The 15,764-nt window shown below is 39.6% G+C and overlaps 1 protein-coding gene across 7 annotated transcripts in view; it reads left to right on the forward strand.

The window, feature by feature from the left end:
- The window catches only part of L3MBTL3 (L3MBTL histone methyl-lysine binding protein 3), a 145,679-nt gene that overhangs the window by 76,794 nt on the left and 53,121 nt on the right, over nucleotides 1-15,764 (forward strand). For all 7 annotated transcript variants that reach the window (XM_062186748.1, XM_062186754.1, XM_062186750.1 and 4 more), the window contains 2 exons: nucleotides 7,101-7,215; nucleotides 8,736-8,838. In XM_062186748.1, the coding sequence (XP_062042732.1) occupies nucleotides 7,101-7,215; nucleotides 8,736-8,838 (218 nt within the window). The remainder of the gene's footprint in view (nucleotides 1-7,100; nucleotides 7,216-8,735; nucleotides 8,839-15,764) is intronic.

A 15,764-nucleotide genomic window follows, 5' to 3' on the forward strand; every position in this document is an offset into this window, starting at 1 on the left:
ACCTCCTGACTTCAGCCTGGCTAAGCCCTGGCTGTTGCAGGCATTTGGAGAGTAAACACGGATGGAAGATGTTTCTCTCTTTGATTCTCCTTCTCTCTCTCTCTCTCTAACTCTAACTCTTCCAAATAAATAAATCTTAAAAAAAAAAAAAAAGAAGAAGAAGAAAAAGAAGAATCTGGTGGAGAGGAGCTGGGAGGCTCCACACACAGAGAGAAAAGATGAAAAAAATGGAAAAGTTCATCTCCTGGTGTGATCAGTTTATACTGTGTGTGTGTGTATGTGTGTGTTGAAATATTGTACTATACTCCATTAAGTATACAAGCACTATATGTTAACTAATATTTTTAAATAATTAATTTTTAAAAGTCCTCATTCTGGTGAAGGAAAATTGTTGATTAAAATCAGGTTTTTAATTTATATCCTATTTCACATATTCGGCTATTAAACAGTTTACTGCCACTTATTCCAGTGTAGGTAGATTTATAGATAGTCTGTGACTTACAGTGATTTGACTTTCTATTCTATTTTTCACTTTCAGTATAGTACTGAATAAATAACATGAGTTATTCTGTTCTTCATTATAAAATAGGCTTTGTATTAGATGATTTTACCCAACCACTTTATGTTCTGAGCACACGTAAAGTAGGCTGGGCCAACCTGTGATGTGCAATTAGGTTTACTAAGTACATTTTTTTTTTTTGTCTGTGGCGGGTCTATTGGATAGTTGCCCTATAAGAAGTCAAGGATCATCTGTACTGTGAACTTCTGTTTGCTCACAGACTAAGCTATATTTCATTTTCCTGGGTCACATACTTTGCTTTGCATGGTACCTGCTAAAGCATATCTCTTTGGATCTTCCTAAGAAAGGGTATGTGAGAAGCATATTTTTTGACTCCTTGCATGCCTGAAAATGTCAGCATATAATAGCCTTCTCACATCCTTTGAGAAGACGTGTAAGGCCATGCTGGTTCCTTCTCTTTGGGAGAAATCCTTTTCTTTCTGGAAGCTCTCAGGACTGTCTCTCTGTCATGGATATTCAGCTATTTTGTGGTAGCATGTCTTGTTATTGGGGTCTTGCCTGATTGTCATACAGAGTACTTGTGCCTTTCACTCTGAGAGTTTCACATCCTTCTGTTTTTCCAGAAGTGCTGTATTACTGCTTTGATAACTTCCTCTTGTCTTCTCTGATCTGTTTTTGGAAGCTCTGCTATTCTGGTATTGAACCTCTTGGATTAACTCACTAATTTTCTTTCTTGTGAGTCTCGCGGTTTTAAAATTCTACTTGCTTAGAGATATCTAATGTATTTCCCAAATCCTATATTACGCTTCTAATTATAACTATATGTTTTTAATTTTCAAGAGTTTTCTTCGGATTTTCTGGTCCACCCCCTCCTTTTAAAAATAGCATCTTATTTTCTGTAGCAATTTTGTTTCTTATCTGAGGATATTGGTGTCAGTTTTTCTTCTGTTTCCTGTAATTGTTTCTTATCTGAGGATAGTGGTGAGAGTTTTTCTTCTGTCCTTTGCTTATTTCCTCCTAATTTCTTAATTAGTTTGACCTCTGCTTTCACATTCGCTTTCCTCAAATGTCAAGTGATAGTTGTGCATGTGCTCTCAGTAAGCAAAAGGCACCAAAAATTGTTTTCGTGGGTGGAACTTTTGACTGGTGCACTTTTCTGTAACAGAAGAAAACGAAGAGCCAGTGTTTCTACAGGAAGATCACCATTTATTGGCCTGTGGATCCCTTTCTGGAAGCTTTCAATTTCTGCCAGTTTCCCCACAGAAAGGCTGGGCCCAATGGCTGCTCTTATGGGACAAAAGAAATGATGGGGTTGGACTATGTAGCCTCTCACTTGGCCCATGGAATTCTTGTCTGGCACAGGCCTACACTCCTTTGATGCTGGAGTTCAGACCCTCAGCATTTGTATTTCTTTAGAAAGAACATTTGCTGTTTTTGCTGTTGCCTTGGTGTTTGGGATGGAGTAGATCTGGGCTCAAATCCTTCCACATTTAGACTTTGAGACAGTTCTTCCATTTTCCAGACCCTCCTCCTTAAGCACTGGCTGTCTCTGGGCTAAGTCCCTCTTGGGTTCTCCAGGATGTACTCATCTGGCTTCTAGTCCAGGTCCCCTTCTCTGAGCACCAAAGTGTCAACCAACCCATTGTCCTGAGTAGGTCAGCACTCAATTTCATGCTCTGGATACATCACTATCATTTCCCCTCTGTCAGCTACTTTCCTTGTTGTTTGTCTTTATGGGTTGATAACCTTTCAGATGTAACTTCAGTCTCAGAAGAGAGTACACACCTGGGTCTACAATGTGTTTTTACTGGGGTCGACATTTGTTAAGAAGGCACTTGGGATGCCCACATCCTACATCAGAGTCCCTGGGTTACAGTCCTGGCTCCACCTCTGATTCCAGCTTCTTCTTAGTGTGTCCTCTGGGAGGCAGCAGATTATGGCTGAGGTCATTGGGTCCCTGCTGCCCATGTGGAAGACCCAGGTTGAGCTCTGGGCTCTTGACTTTGGCCTGGTGCAGCCCTGGGCCTTTGCAGGAGTGAACCAGGAAGTGGTGTATCTTTCTCTGTCCCTCTCTGTCTCTGTTGCTGTGCCTTTCAAAGAGTGAGAGAGACAGAGAGGGTTGGGGGTGGGGGGTGCAGCGAAGTAAGAGAGATTGGTTCACTCTCAACCGCTGCAACAGCTAGGCCTCAGCCAGTCCAGGAGCTAGGAGCTCCATCACAGTTTCATACGTGGGTGACAGAAACCCAAGCCTTGAGCCATCATCTGCTGCCTCCCATGAAGCATTAGCAGAAGTAGAAGAGCTTGGACTCAAACTGACACTCCACCATGGGATTTAGGCATCACAAACTGACTTAACCCACTATAGCATAACAGCTACCTCCAAAAAATAAATATAAAAAAATTAAAAATGTGTTGTACTGATTTACCTTTCACATCAACAAAAAATTCATTTGTTTTAAAAAAAGTACACTCTAAAAATACTGTTGTCTTAGTCTTGAAATTGTCAATAATGTGTGAAGATTTTATAAAGGTCTGAATACTTCTAGGTGAAAATTGTGTTTGTTTTTGTAAAGTTTAATTGGAAATGTTTGCAAACGAAATAATCCATACTGTATTTTGATCCATAATAGCCTATTTTCATTAGAATTTACCGAATTGGGCATGGTTGCTGAGTTGCTTTTTAAAATTCAAGTATCTTTGTAAAAAATGTTTTTGGGCTCCATGAATAGATTTTCCCACATATTATTGTAAAGTCTTGGGAAAAGCAGCAGAGGATGACCCAGGTGTTTAGGCCCCTGCTACCCACGTGGGATACTTGGAAGAAGCCCCTGGCTCCTGGAAGTTGTGGCTGCCTGCAGGGCCAGCATCCCATATGGGTGCTGGTTTGAGTCCCAGCTGATTCACTTCTGATCCAGTTCCCTGCTAATACTCGGTAGAAAGCAGCAGAGGATGGCCCAAGTACTTGGACCCCTGTGCCCATGTGGGAGACACAGGGTGGGCTTCTGGCTCCTGGCTCTAGCCTGGCCAAGCTCTGACCATTGTGACCATTTGGGTAATGAACCAGCGGATGAAAGATCTCTCCTTTTCTCTTTCTCTGTGTAACTCTGCCTTTCAAATAAATAAAATCATGGCCGGCGCCGCGGCTCACTAGGCTAATCCTCCGCCTTGCGGCTCCAGCACACCGGGTTCTAGTCCCGGTCGGGGCACCAATCCTGTCCCGGTTGCCCCTCTTCCAGGCCAGCTCTCTGCTATGACCCGGGAAGGCAGTGGAGGATGGCCCAAGTGCTTGGGCCCTGCACCCCATGGGAGACCAGGATAAGCACCTGGCTCCTGCCATCGGATCAGCGTGGTGCGCCGGCCGCAGCGTGCTACTGCGGCAACCAACGGCAAAAGGAAGACCTTTCTCTCTGTCTCTCTCTCACTGTCCACTCTGCCTGTCAAAAAATAAAAATTAAAAAAAAAAAAACAAATAAATAAAATCTTAAAACTCTCTCACTCTCCCTGTTTCTCTGTCTCTGTATCTTTGACTTCCAAATAAAATAAATAAATCTTTTAAAAGATTAAAAAACAAAATAAAATTCAGCTGTTTACAACAAAAAGAACGTAGGTTATGTGAATATTAGTTCTATGTAAAAGCAGTGCAATTCAAGGATAGCAGGAACAGAAAACGTTGGAGTTTCTGATGTTTAATAAAACAGTAATCACTTTAGGATCTGATGAGAATTAGAATGTTGAGAACTTACTTTAGTACTATGAACTTTATTATTATATCAGAAGTTACTATTTTCAGAAAATTTTGGGTATCGTTCTCAACATTATTTGCATGTTGGTTTTGATCAAAGGAAAGGAGAGAGTTTTGAACTAACTATTTTAGTGCTGCTTTTCTACTCAATGTGTGTGAATAATGAATGATTTTCTTTCAGATTGTTGAATTCTGGGCCTAGTTATTCCTCCTGTCTCTCTGTGAGGCTGTCATATGTTAGCTGCCAGTTAATCTTTGTGACTCTGTTTTCTTTAATATCCATTATTTTTGCCAGGTGTGGAATTCTGCATGGTTTTGATTCTAGGGAAACTGATTTCTAAGCCTGAAAAAAGTGGATTTGTTGCAAAGGACTTTGTTTTGAGCCCATCTATATTTACATTCCATAACTTCAGATTGTCTTTTGATTGTTAACACTCTGGTTGCTTCTAGTTATTTTCTACTACAAATAATGAGTTGTTGAGATTATTAAGTAAAAAGATACTATATCATTAAGCAATGATTGTTTTTTAAGCAATGCTTGTTATTGACAAATAGCTCTCCCAGAAATCTCTTACCAATTAACAACAGTCTGTGAGAATGCCCATGTAATCTCACATTTACCAGCCATGGGAATTACCAAACCTTGAATACTGTTGGCAGGCTGAGAGAAGAATTGCATCTTGTGATGTTACTTTGTAGTTTATAAGTGAAATTAATTTCATATGTTTAACCATCATTTATATTTAGTTTCTTGATAATGCATTTGTATCTATTTCCCATCTTCCTATTGGGTTTTCCATTTTTTTTATATTGATGTCTAGTGTTTTTATAAATTAAGGAAGAAAGTGCTTTTTCCCCTTGTAGCAAATGTGTTCTTTCACTTTCTTGATGGGTCTTCCATCTTGTTGGTGGTTCTATTTGCCACTCTGAAGTTTCAAATTTTTATGTAATTGTATTGATCAGTCCTATCTTTTATAGCTGCTGGGTTTGGTGCCTTATTAGATGAGCTATCCCACGCTACAATTACAAATAACTTCTCTTAAGCATTCTTCTAAACTGTATTTGTTCAGTTTTTAATGTTTGAATTTTTTATCTATCTGGTAGTTACTGATTTATAAAGAGTAAGTGGTTCATAGATTTGTTTTTGAAGATTTATTTTTTTTTTTGAAAGATAGAGAGGGAGAGACAGAGGTCTTTTATTTTTTAAAGATTTTTATTTATTTATTTGAGAGGTAGAATTACAGACAAGAGAGAGGGAGAGACAGAGAGAGGTCTTCCATCCACTGGTTCACTCTCTAGATGGCTACAATGGCCAGAGCTGGGCCGATCCGAAGCCAGGAGCCAGGAGCTTCTTCCGAGTCTCCCATGTGGATGCAGGTGCCCAAGGAGTTGAGCCATCTTCTGCTGCTTTCCCAGGCTACAGTAGAGAGCTGGATCAAAAGTTGAGCAGCCAGGTCTTGAACCTGCGCCCATATGGGATTCTGGCACTGCAGATGGAAGCTTAGCCCACTACGCCACAGCGCCTGCCCTGAGAAATCTTATGTCTGTTGGTTCAGTCCCCAGATGACTGCAATGGCTAGGGCTAGGTCAAGCCGAAGCCAGGAGCCTGGAGCTTCTTCCCATTTTCCCATGTGGTTACTGTGCCCCAACTACTTGGACCCTCCTCCGCTGCTTTCCCAGGCCATTATTAGAGAGCTGGATCAGAAGTGGAGCAGCCTAGACTCGAACTGGCACCCATATGGGATGCTGGCACTGCAGGCAGTGGCTTAACCCGCTACACCACAACACAGGCCTCATTGTAGACATTTAATAGAAATCTAACTGGCAAACTTGATTTGAAATATAATACCTGAAGGATATGTAGCTAATCCTTAGTGACCTGGACAAAAGACCAGCTGTTCTTTCCTGTGGTGGCCAACAAAGGCTAGCACTGGTCTGCTTTATAAGGTGTCATTGAGAGATATTGAAATTTATAAAAAAGGATTTATTTACATATTTGAAAGGTTGAGCTACACAAAGAGAAACAGGGTGGGGGGGAGGGAGAAAAGAGAGAGAGAGGGAGAGAAAAGAGATCTATCTGCTGGTTTACTCCCCAAATTACCACAACAAAGTCTGGGCCAAGCTGAAGCCAGAAGCAAGGAACTTGTACCTGGGTGGCAGGGGGCCAAGTACTTAAGATATCTTCTGCTGGCTTCTTGCATAGAGTTAGCAGGGAGCTGGGCTACATTTGGAGCAGCCAGGATTCATATCCTCTGCTGTGGGATTCCAGCAATGCAAACCATGGTTTAACCCACTTACCCCAATATTGGCCCTTTTTTCATACTTACTTATGAGGAAGTTGTAATACTTCAGCATGTATTAGTAGATAGCTACTTTGTAAATTGGAGGTCTTTCTAGTAGGGTGTTGAATTTTTTGAAAGATTTAGCAAAAATCTCGGATATGTACTGGAGATTGACTTGAAAGTTCTTCTATTCCACTCTCCCATCGCACCTTCTCTCCCTTTCCTCCCTGATTTTTCAATTCCTTTGGTAATATTGGGTGTTTGGTGTTGATAGTATGACGATATTGTAATGCAGCTCCTATGTACAAGTTACTCAGTGCTGAGAGGTATACCTAATGCATTTGTGGAACTTTTGCACCTTAAGTGCCTTTTGCAAGGCATTTTTTGATGGTTACATGCTCTGTTGAAGGCAGTTAAAAATTACCTCTTTTTCTGATACTGAACCAGGTATTTTAAATAATTGAAATGATTTATTGGTGTAGCTAATATTTGCAGTAAGAACGTAGGAATTTCTGTGAATGGTCACTTGTACTGTGGATTTCCTTCCCTTATACAGGTTCACTTTGATGGCTGGAATAGTTGCTATGACTATTGGATAGATGCAGATTCTCCTGATATTCACCCTGTTGGCTGGTGCTCAAAAACTGGACATCCTCTTCAGCCTCCTTTGAGTAAGAGACACAAGGATAACTTGAATGACTATTTCCATTCCCTTGCATAGCATGCTTAATATTTTGTCATATACTTCCCCCCTTGTCTCTATTTTACAAGTTTCTTTTCTATGTGATCCTTTCTCTTTTACTACATTTTTAATTGCCACCATCACAAAAATATAAAAGAAAAAATTTAGTTCCTGAAAAAATAAAGTGTATGTAAATATTTTTACTTTTGTTTAGAATTAAACATTATCTTTCAAAATTAATACTGAAATTTTAGCAGACAGTGTGCAAGACTATCTAAATTTTATATGTCAATATCAGTATTCTATAATGATTTGATTTGATATTACAGCTTTGCAAGATATTATGATTGTTAGATGTTGGGAAAAGTGTAAAAGAGTCTCCCTTGTGTTTAGAACTACATGCGACTCTAATTACCACAATAAAAATTTCATTTAAATGTGATTTTTTTCAAAAAGGTCCATGAAGGAATTAAAGTATACTGTTGTCAATTGTGAGGAAAATATATACATTGTGAAAAAATATGTAGGAATTATAGCACTTATTATATAGTTTTAAAAAAATTTAGTGTGCTTACCATACCTTTGGCTTTACTTCAGGGTGTATATATAATACACAGTATAAATGCATAAAAATAGAATGCACATGGTATTCCTTGTAGCATGTTTAAAATAACAATACTTGGAACAATTATTCTATTTTATGGAATGAAGTATTGCCCAATTATAGAATAGAAAATAAAGCCAATTAAGATCTTTAAACTAAAAAATAAATAAATGAATCACGAAGTTGGGGAACAAAAGTTGGCTACATGAATTATAGTACATGAAACTATAGATAATATGCAGCTGTCATCAGGAAAATTAATCTTGCAACAGAAAGCTGAATGACACACAAAGTTAAACACCAAAGAATGTTTCAGAGCAGTGCCCTTCTATTTTGTCCCTTTTATGTGGCAAAATAAAGCAAACCAAAAACCTTGATAGATATGTATGTGGAGGTGTGGATGTGTATCTAATGGCTTAGCACAATCCCCAGAGGCACACAGACCTGACTGGTCAGGAGAGGGAGGGTCTGAAATCGAGAAGGGAGAACATGAAGGGGACAGGAGCTATTACTCCCCCTTACTCTGTTGCAGGGCTCGAAGATTTCACAGTATGGGTGTTCGTGTATTATATGCTAGAGGATTGTTGTTTAGAGTCTTCTCATTAATTCAGATTTGGTTTTGTCAGGGATGTGTGACATTTTGAAAGATGGTTAGAGTGAACTTTAACCATTTCACTACTGAAGACATAAAGGAATGAGCAGGACCATTGGGAAACACCTAACGAAGTAGAGAGTTTAACATTACTTTTAATTTTTATGGAATCCAATTCTTTTTCTGTTTATATATGTTAATGCAAACTTAGATTTCTAGGGATTTTTTTTTCTTCTTTATTTAGGTCCAAGACATTGGATCCTTAGAGTCACTGGCTTAGCTTTTTGTCTTTTCTCTTTTTGCTTTTTCATAGGCCCCTTAGAGTTAATGGAAGCTTCAGAACATGGTGGATGCTCAACTCCAGGATGTAAAGGGCTTGGCCATTTTAAGAGAGCGAGGCACCTGGGCCCTCACAGGTATGTGGTTACCATCACTTATGTAGGATTTCTCACGTGGTCCTGTGGAGGTTACCTGTCCAGATATGAATACATGTGTGATACTGATTTCCATGTGTAATAAATAGATGTGAACTAAATTTAAATTCAGATCCATAAGCTGTGTGGTTACCATGGTGATTATGTAAAAGTGAAAGGTATGTCTATGGTTAAATCTTCTTGGAGAAAATGCATTCATGGTTTAAAATAGATTTACTCTAGCTGTTTGGGTTTTCTGGGTAACCTGACTAGTTTTTACCAGATATTTGATTTCTGAAATAGTTATTTTGGTTTGATGATTGATAATGAGAAGGGAGAGGCCCTATTGAAATCATCATCTATATTTTATGATTGGTTGACATGATAATTTGAATAATGAGAGTTGAGATTATTGTAGATTTATAGCGAAGATCACAAAAAACATAATATAAATAACATGAGAATACATTGGTAAGAAACGCAGTTTTCAGAAGTTTTCTCTTATCCCTGAGTAACTTAACAAAAAGAAGCCATTTAGATATATTTTAAAATAATAATTTCTCAGAGTAATGTTCTAACTGCATGGTAATTGGATTACCTAGTAAGAACAGTGATCCTCATTTATCTAGTTTGTACAGGCTGTGAATCTGGGTCATTACTGTTGTTTTTTTTTTTTTTTTTTTTTTTTTTTTCCAAGATTGCACTCCTCCAAGAGTTCATCAGACTTGCAAAATTGATGTAATTATTTTCTGGATAGTGTTTCCTCTTTCTTTCCTCTCTGCTACCTCAAATCCTGCTTATCTGCCTTCTGCAACACACCTCCCGCTCCGCTTCTTTTTAATGAGGTTTAGTATGTTCCAGAGTAAAAAGTCAGGGCATAGACAGGATGATTCCATTTGCAAATATCCATTTAAGAATCTTTTTGGTTGCTTGTATACCTGTAAACCAAGTTTTATGATTAATTTAAGCACAATTAAATATATTACATCTTAGAAGTTTTTAAATATTGCCTAGTGAAGGCAGCTGGATTATTTTTCAGACATTGTATCAGTCTTAGGAAATAATTCATCAGCATGCTAAATTTCCATTATACGTCCAGAAATTCATTTAGCAAGAATTTTTGAGCAGCGGTTTTTTTCAGTAAGAACAACTAACTTATGGCACACTTATTTCCCCTTTGTATAGTATTGCTCTAATTGCTTCACATTTGTTGGATAACTTCTCAAATAACCCTATAATATCGGAACCTTATTTTCCCTCAATTTTTTCCTGAGACCACCACAGAACTGGAAAGGGTTAGTAACTTACCTTACCCATTGCTGGTAAGGGGAGGGCCTCATGTTTCTCGAGCATCTGTGATCTTGACCACTCCCCCATAACTGCCTCTCAAGAAACCATTCCAGGAATTAGTCACAGACCTGGCCTTTAAAGAACTCATGCATTAATGGAACTGTAAAAGCTGTCTATAAATTAATTTAAAATATAAAATACATTAGGGTCAGCGCTGTGGTATAGCGGGTCAAGCTGCCGCCTGCAGTACCGGCATCCCATATGGGTGCCAGTTCAAGTCCTGGCTGTTCCACTTCTGATCCTACTCTCTGCTGTGGCCTATGAAAGCAGTAGAGGATGGCCCACGTGCTTGGGCCTCTGCACCCGAATGGGAGACCCGGAAGAAGCTTCTGGCTCCTGGCTTCGGATTGGCACAGCTCCGGTCAGTGTGGCCAACTGGAGAGTGAACCAGCAGATAGAAGACCTCTCTCTCTCTGCCTCTCCTTCTCTCTCTGTGTAACTCTAACTAAATCTTTAAAAATATATAAAAGATACAAAATAATAACCAACACTGAAGCTTTGGCACTTGTGCCTTTCTACCATAAACTCTCGAGAAATTCTTTGGACTAAAAGGAATTTGCTGCTCTTGTGAAGGAAAATAAAGACATTTTAAGAATGGGTGAATACTGGTAGTATATTATTGGGTACACTGGAGGATTCCAAAATTTTATTTGGTGTTCTGGGAAGAAGACTCATCTTGCTGCAGGGTGCACAGTCTCCTTAGGAGTGCTTTGAAGCCTGAGAGGACAGGTTTGTCTTTGGGACAAGATGCGTGGTGAGTCATGGCCCTAGCTGATAGCCCAGCCATCCTTCAGGACCACTCCCCCCATGTGTGTTTATAGACCTCATAGCATTCGTCAGGTGTGCCACACTAGTTCACCGAGTTTCTGTGGCTCTCTTTACAGCATTTCTTCCTGGATGCAGTATTCAGTTGTTTTTTTTTTTTTTTTCAAAGATTTATTTATTTATTTGAAAGTCAGAGTTACACAGAGAGAGAAGGAGAGGCAGAGAGAGGGAGAGAGAGAGAGAGAGAGGTCTTCCATCCGCTGGTTCACCCCCAATTGGCGGCAACAGCCGGAGCTGGGCCAATCCGAAGCCAGGAGCCAGGAGCTTCTTCCAGGTCTCCCATGTGGGTGCAGGGGCCCAAGGACTTGGGCCATCTTCTACTGCCTTCCCAGGCCTTAGCAGAGAGCTGGATCGGAAGTGGAGTAGCCAGGACTAGAACCAGTGTCCATAAGGGATGCCAGCACTGCAGGCGGCAGCTTTACCCACTACACCACAGCGCCGGTCCCTTGAGTTTGTTAAAAGCTGAGAGAAATTATATGATGCATGAAGAGTTTAAGGAGAAATGTAGTATAGAAGCTCTCTCAAGAGAATTGGAACCGTAACAGAGAATTACTCATTTTCTTGAAAGGAGAGGAAGACATATACCTAACATAAGGTATGGCTTATCAAACATTGATAAAGCAACTGTATTCATTTTCTTGTAGATTCTATGCCTCGGGCATAGTTGTTGGTTGACTCTGGCCTCCAGAGAGGGATCCAATTCACAGAACTTGTGGGAGGTTCCAGCTTTTGCCCAAGTGCTATCTCCCTTCTCCTGAATCTTTGAACTGGATTTTCTTAGGCTTCCTGGGCATGCTGTCCTGTGTAGAACACTGGGAGTTCCTTTGCCAGCATGATATTAATCCTTTGCAGGCACAGCCAGTTTTCCATTTCATTAGTAGACTGCTGGACTAGATTGCGGCATCATGGATATTCTTTGAAAGGTTCATTTCACTGGCGCTTATTTTTGTACTTGCTAAGAATGCTGTGTTTAGAAAAAATGTAATGAGAAAATTCTCTTTGGATTAATTTACTGAGAAACTGCATAAATCAAACAATGCATTCTTTGCTTAGATAACAAGGAAAGTTGCTCTCCTAGCAAGAATAATCAATTTTATAATCACATAAGCAAAAGACTGTTTTGACTAGCATTTCTTGTTACTTTCCCTGAAGATTACAAATTGAATCTGATCTAAGACTGTGTCTCAGCAATGACATTTGAGAATGTAACATTTTTTAATGTTGAAATATAAATGACCAGTGAGAGAATTGGATGTGGATATAGTGTTCTCATCTCTAGGGATATTCAGTAGCCAAGTTGCTTAAATCTAACTCTCTAACCAGAGAACATTAATATTTGTTGTGTCATGGTATTCGCTTTCATAATTAATTTATTTGGCCTGTTGAGAGGTCAAAGAATGGGAGGGAATTAAAGGAGCACTAAAATACATTATAGTAGATATTCTATATAATAATCTAATGTCTTCAGAAGTAAAGGTTTTCTATGGTATGATTTGATATTGGACAAATTAAGCAAAAGAAGCAAAAAATGGGGTATTTCCAATAACATTTTGGTATTTGTAAAGTCCATAGAAAGTTTTAAAAACTAGTAACTCTGGATGTACACCTGCAATTGTAAAAACATGTTCATTCATTATCCATCTCTTGTTGAACATGGACTTGCATTGGCTCTGCCATGTGGGCTGTGTAGAGGAGAGGGCCCCTACTGCTAACTAAGAAGGTCAGTCTGGTTTGAACATATTTTCACCGAGAGATGAATGGAGCAGCACTTGGAGAGAAACATTAGCTTTTTTCTGAGAGCAGAGCCTTCATAAATGAAGCATGTTATGGAGCTTTTGATGTTGTTTGTTTGTTATGGTTAAATGGATTCCTTCTTCTTATAAAGTGGTAATTGATGGGATTTATTGATAATTTCCTCTGTTCCACACATTGCTAAGGGCCTACTTAGGTGACTTCATTTAATACTCACAGCAGCTGTGTACGTTAGGCACTGTTGCAATCCCAGTTCTACAGATGAAGATGTTTGAGTGAATGCCCAAGATCGTACACTGGCAGAAGGATTCAGACCGGGCCAGTGTGGCTCTTTGGTCTTCGTTGTATGCAGAGCACTGTGTCAGGTTTTTTGTTTGTTTGTCATGACAGAGCGTAAGATTGTGTGAGCACTTATAAAGCTGGGGGTTTTGCTGGATTGTTTTAAAAAATGCATATATAATTAAAGGGGTTGTAAAGGTAGGAGTGGAAAGCAGTGAATAAGGCAGTCCCGCAGTCTTACCTAATAATTGGAGCATTGTTTTCTAGGGAAAACAGCTTCCTTAGAGGAGCAGATGGGGTGGGGTTTTGTTTCTGTAGCTGATAGGGATAATTTGTTAAAGAGCAGAATGCAGCCTACTGCTATCCTTACAGTAAAGAACGGTATATTCCTGTATGAACCTATACCCTTGCCTTATGCGAAGTTGCATATTAGTAAAGGCTTCTGTGTGTGTATCTGTGTGCACATACACCTGGTGCAGAATACACGCATTCTATGCTAAACCCCAACCTTACCAAGGTTTTGCCATTAAAAACTTTTGATTATATGAGTAATCAGAAGTGCAGGAACCTAATGAGAACTCCTTCTTTCCATCAACATTTGGTCAGCACTGGTGAGTTTTTAAAGATCATATGCATTTTTAGGAGTTAGTAATTTTGTATTTGTACTCAACAAAAGAAATGCTGCACAGAATCTACAACATTTCTAGTAGGATACAAATCACGTAACTCTTGTGCTCTTTTAAGTGACAAACACAAGAATGATTTTAACTCTCTGAAAACATGATTACCTGTGATCTGCCCGTTAGTGCATTTCCTAAGGGGTGGTTAGTGGTGCTGATGAGACAGGGAAATAAACAGCCCACATCTGAGGGTTGGCTTGCCTTTAAAGGCCTCGGGTAAGAATTATTATAAAAATATTTATCTCTCTGTGCCTGTGTTGTCCTTTGTAAAGTGAATGACAGTAGCATCTGCTTAATAGGAATGGTATGGTGAATAAGGGAGTTAATTCATATAAAGCATTGGCAACTATGCCTGGCACATAGCAAGTGCACAATACCTATGAGCTTCATGCAACTTGGCAGACAGGTAGCTGCATCTTGCAGCTTGGAACTCTCAGATTGATTTTGTATCATAGATTAAGAATAAGGAAATTTTTCAATATAAGAAAGCTACTATTTATCCCTGTAGTGTGGCAGCCAGGATTCATATGATCCCAGAACTAAGTCTGTGACACAGAGCAAGTTCCCATTTTTTAAACCTCAATTTCTACATCTGTAGAATGAGCATGGTAATTGGAACTATTTCCCAGAATTGTGAAAATCATAATGAGGCCACATGAGGAAAGAGCTTGGGTAGTGCACTCAACCCCTGGTCGTTTTTGTCATCAGCCTTATTTCACGCATGAAGAAGCCGTCTTGGAAGCCGTGCTTGCTCATTGTTGAGTAAGGGACAAGGCAGAGCATGTTTAGAACCACGTTTCCTGATTTCCACTTGGAACACCCCATCCCTCTGCCTGCCCTGTGACTTGAGCACACTTGTGCATTTTATGACATCCTCCTGTTTTCATCCCTTCCACTTCTACTTTAGGAGCCAGCTGGCTTTCTTGCCCTCTACTACCACCACCCCCAACACACCAGCTTCTTGACTTTTCCCAGGGTTTGGAAGAAGACTGGGGCATTATTAGTAAAATCTGTAGCTGATCATCACAAGGTTCCCTTGAAACAATCTTTCCTTACTCATTAATAAATCATTGTTTTGAGGGCTATGATTGTCTTTCCCTACTTTAGATTGAGAATCTAAAATTTCTCTCTGGCCCTGGCAATCTGTTCCCCCAGCTCCACCCCACCCCCAAAGGAGATGCTTAGATGGTGAATTTCATTCTGGCCACTAGTCTTGCCCCTTTCTGAGCTATCCATGTCTACATATGGTGATCTAGAGGGACATCATTCCTTCATTGATTCAACAATTAGATGAGTGTGCTGCCTTGTAGAGCTTGGAAGGCCAGTTGTCCACACTTTACTTGTAACTGTGGTGTTCAGCTGGGGGCCCAGTCCATGTGGCTAAAAATCCTGCAAGTTTTCACAATGTTGGAGGTGGATGGAGTTATATACTGGATGTCTCATTTCCTTTACTTTGCATTCAGTAAAATTCCAAAGTGAATGTACATACAGTCATGCAGTAATTTAATGATAAGTTTTATGTACATACAGTCATTCAACAATTTAATGATGAGTGATATTCTAAGATGGTTGTGGTATTCTAGGGAGAGCAGCATGCTGTTTATCCAAAGAAACCAAAACATTGTCTTTGGAAAGCTTTTGTCTACTCTCACAAAATATGAGTAGATAAATTTGCAACCGAAAATTCAATATGAAGAACAAAGAATAGAATTAAGTTAAAATGACTAAGATCTGAGGCTGAATTAATATATTTCCTTTGTGAGAAACAGAACCAAAAGTAGTAGGTGGCCCGAGTTGTGCTTTTTATGTTTGTGGGGGTGATGGAGGGGAGATCGGAGGTGAAAAGTTTGGTTTTAAACAAGGTCATAATGGAGTGACCGGGATGTCTGAGTAGAAGTGTTCAGCACACGTGTGTATTCTGCTTGAAATCAGGATCAGGGTTAAGCAGTTACCTTCTCCCTGGGGGACCTGCAGGGAACGGGGCCTCTTCTCTCTCTGAGGCCTTTGACGGTTACTGTGTGGGTAGAAAATTCAAGCATGCCT

The sequence above is a fragment of the Lepus europaeus genome, chromosome 3 (genome assembly GCF_033115175.1).
Source record: "Lepus europaeus isolate LE1 chromosome 3, mLepTim1.pri, whole genome shotgun sequence".
NCBI classification, from domain to species: domain Eukaryota; kingdom Metazoa; phylum Chordata; class Mammalia; order Lagomorpha; family Leporidae; genus Lepus; species Lepus europaeus.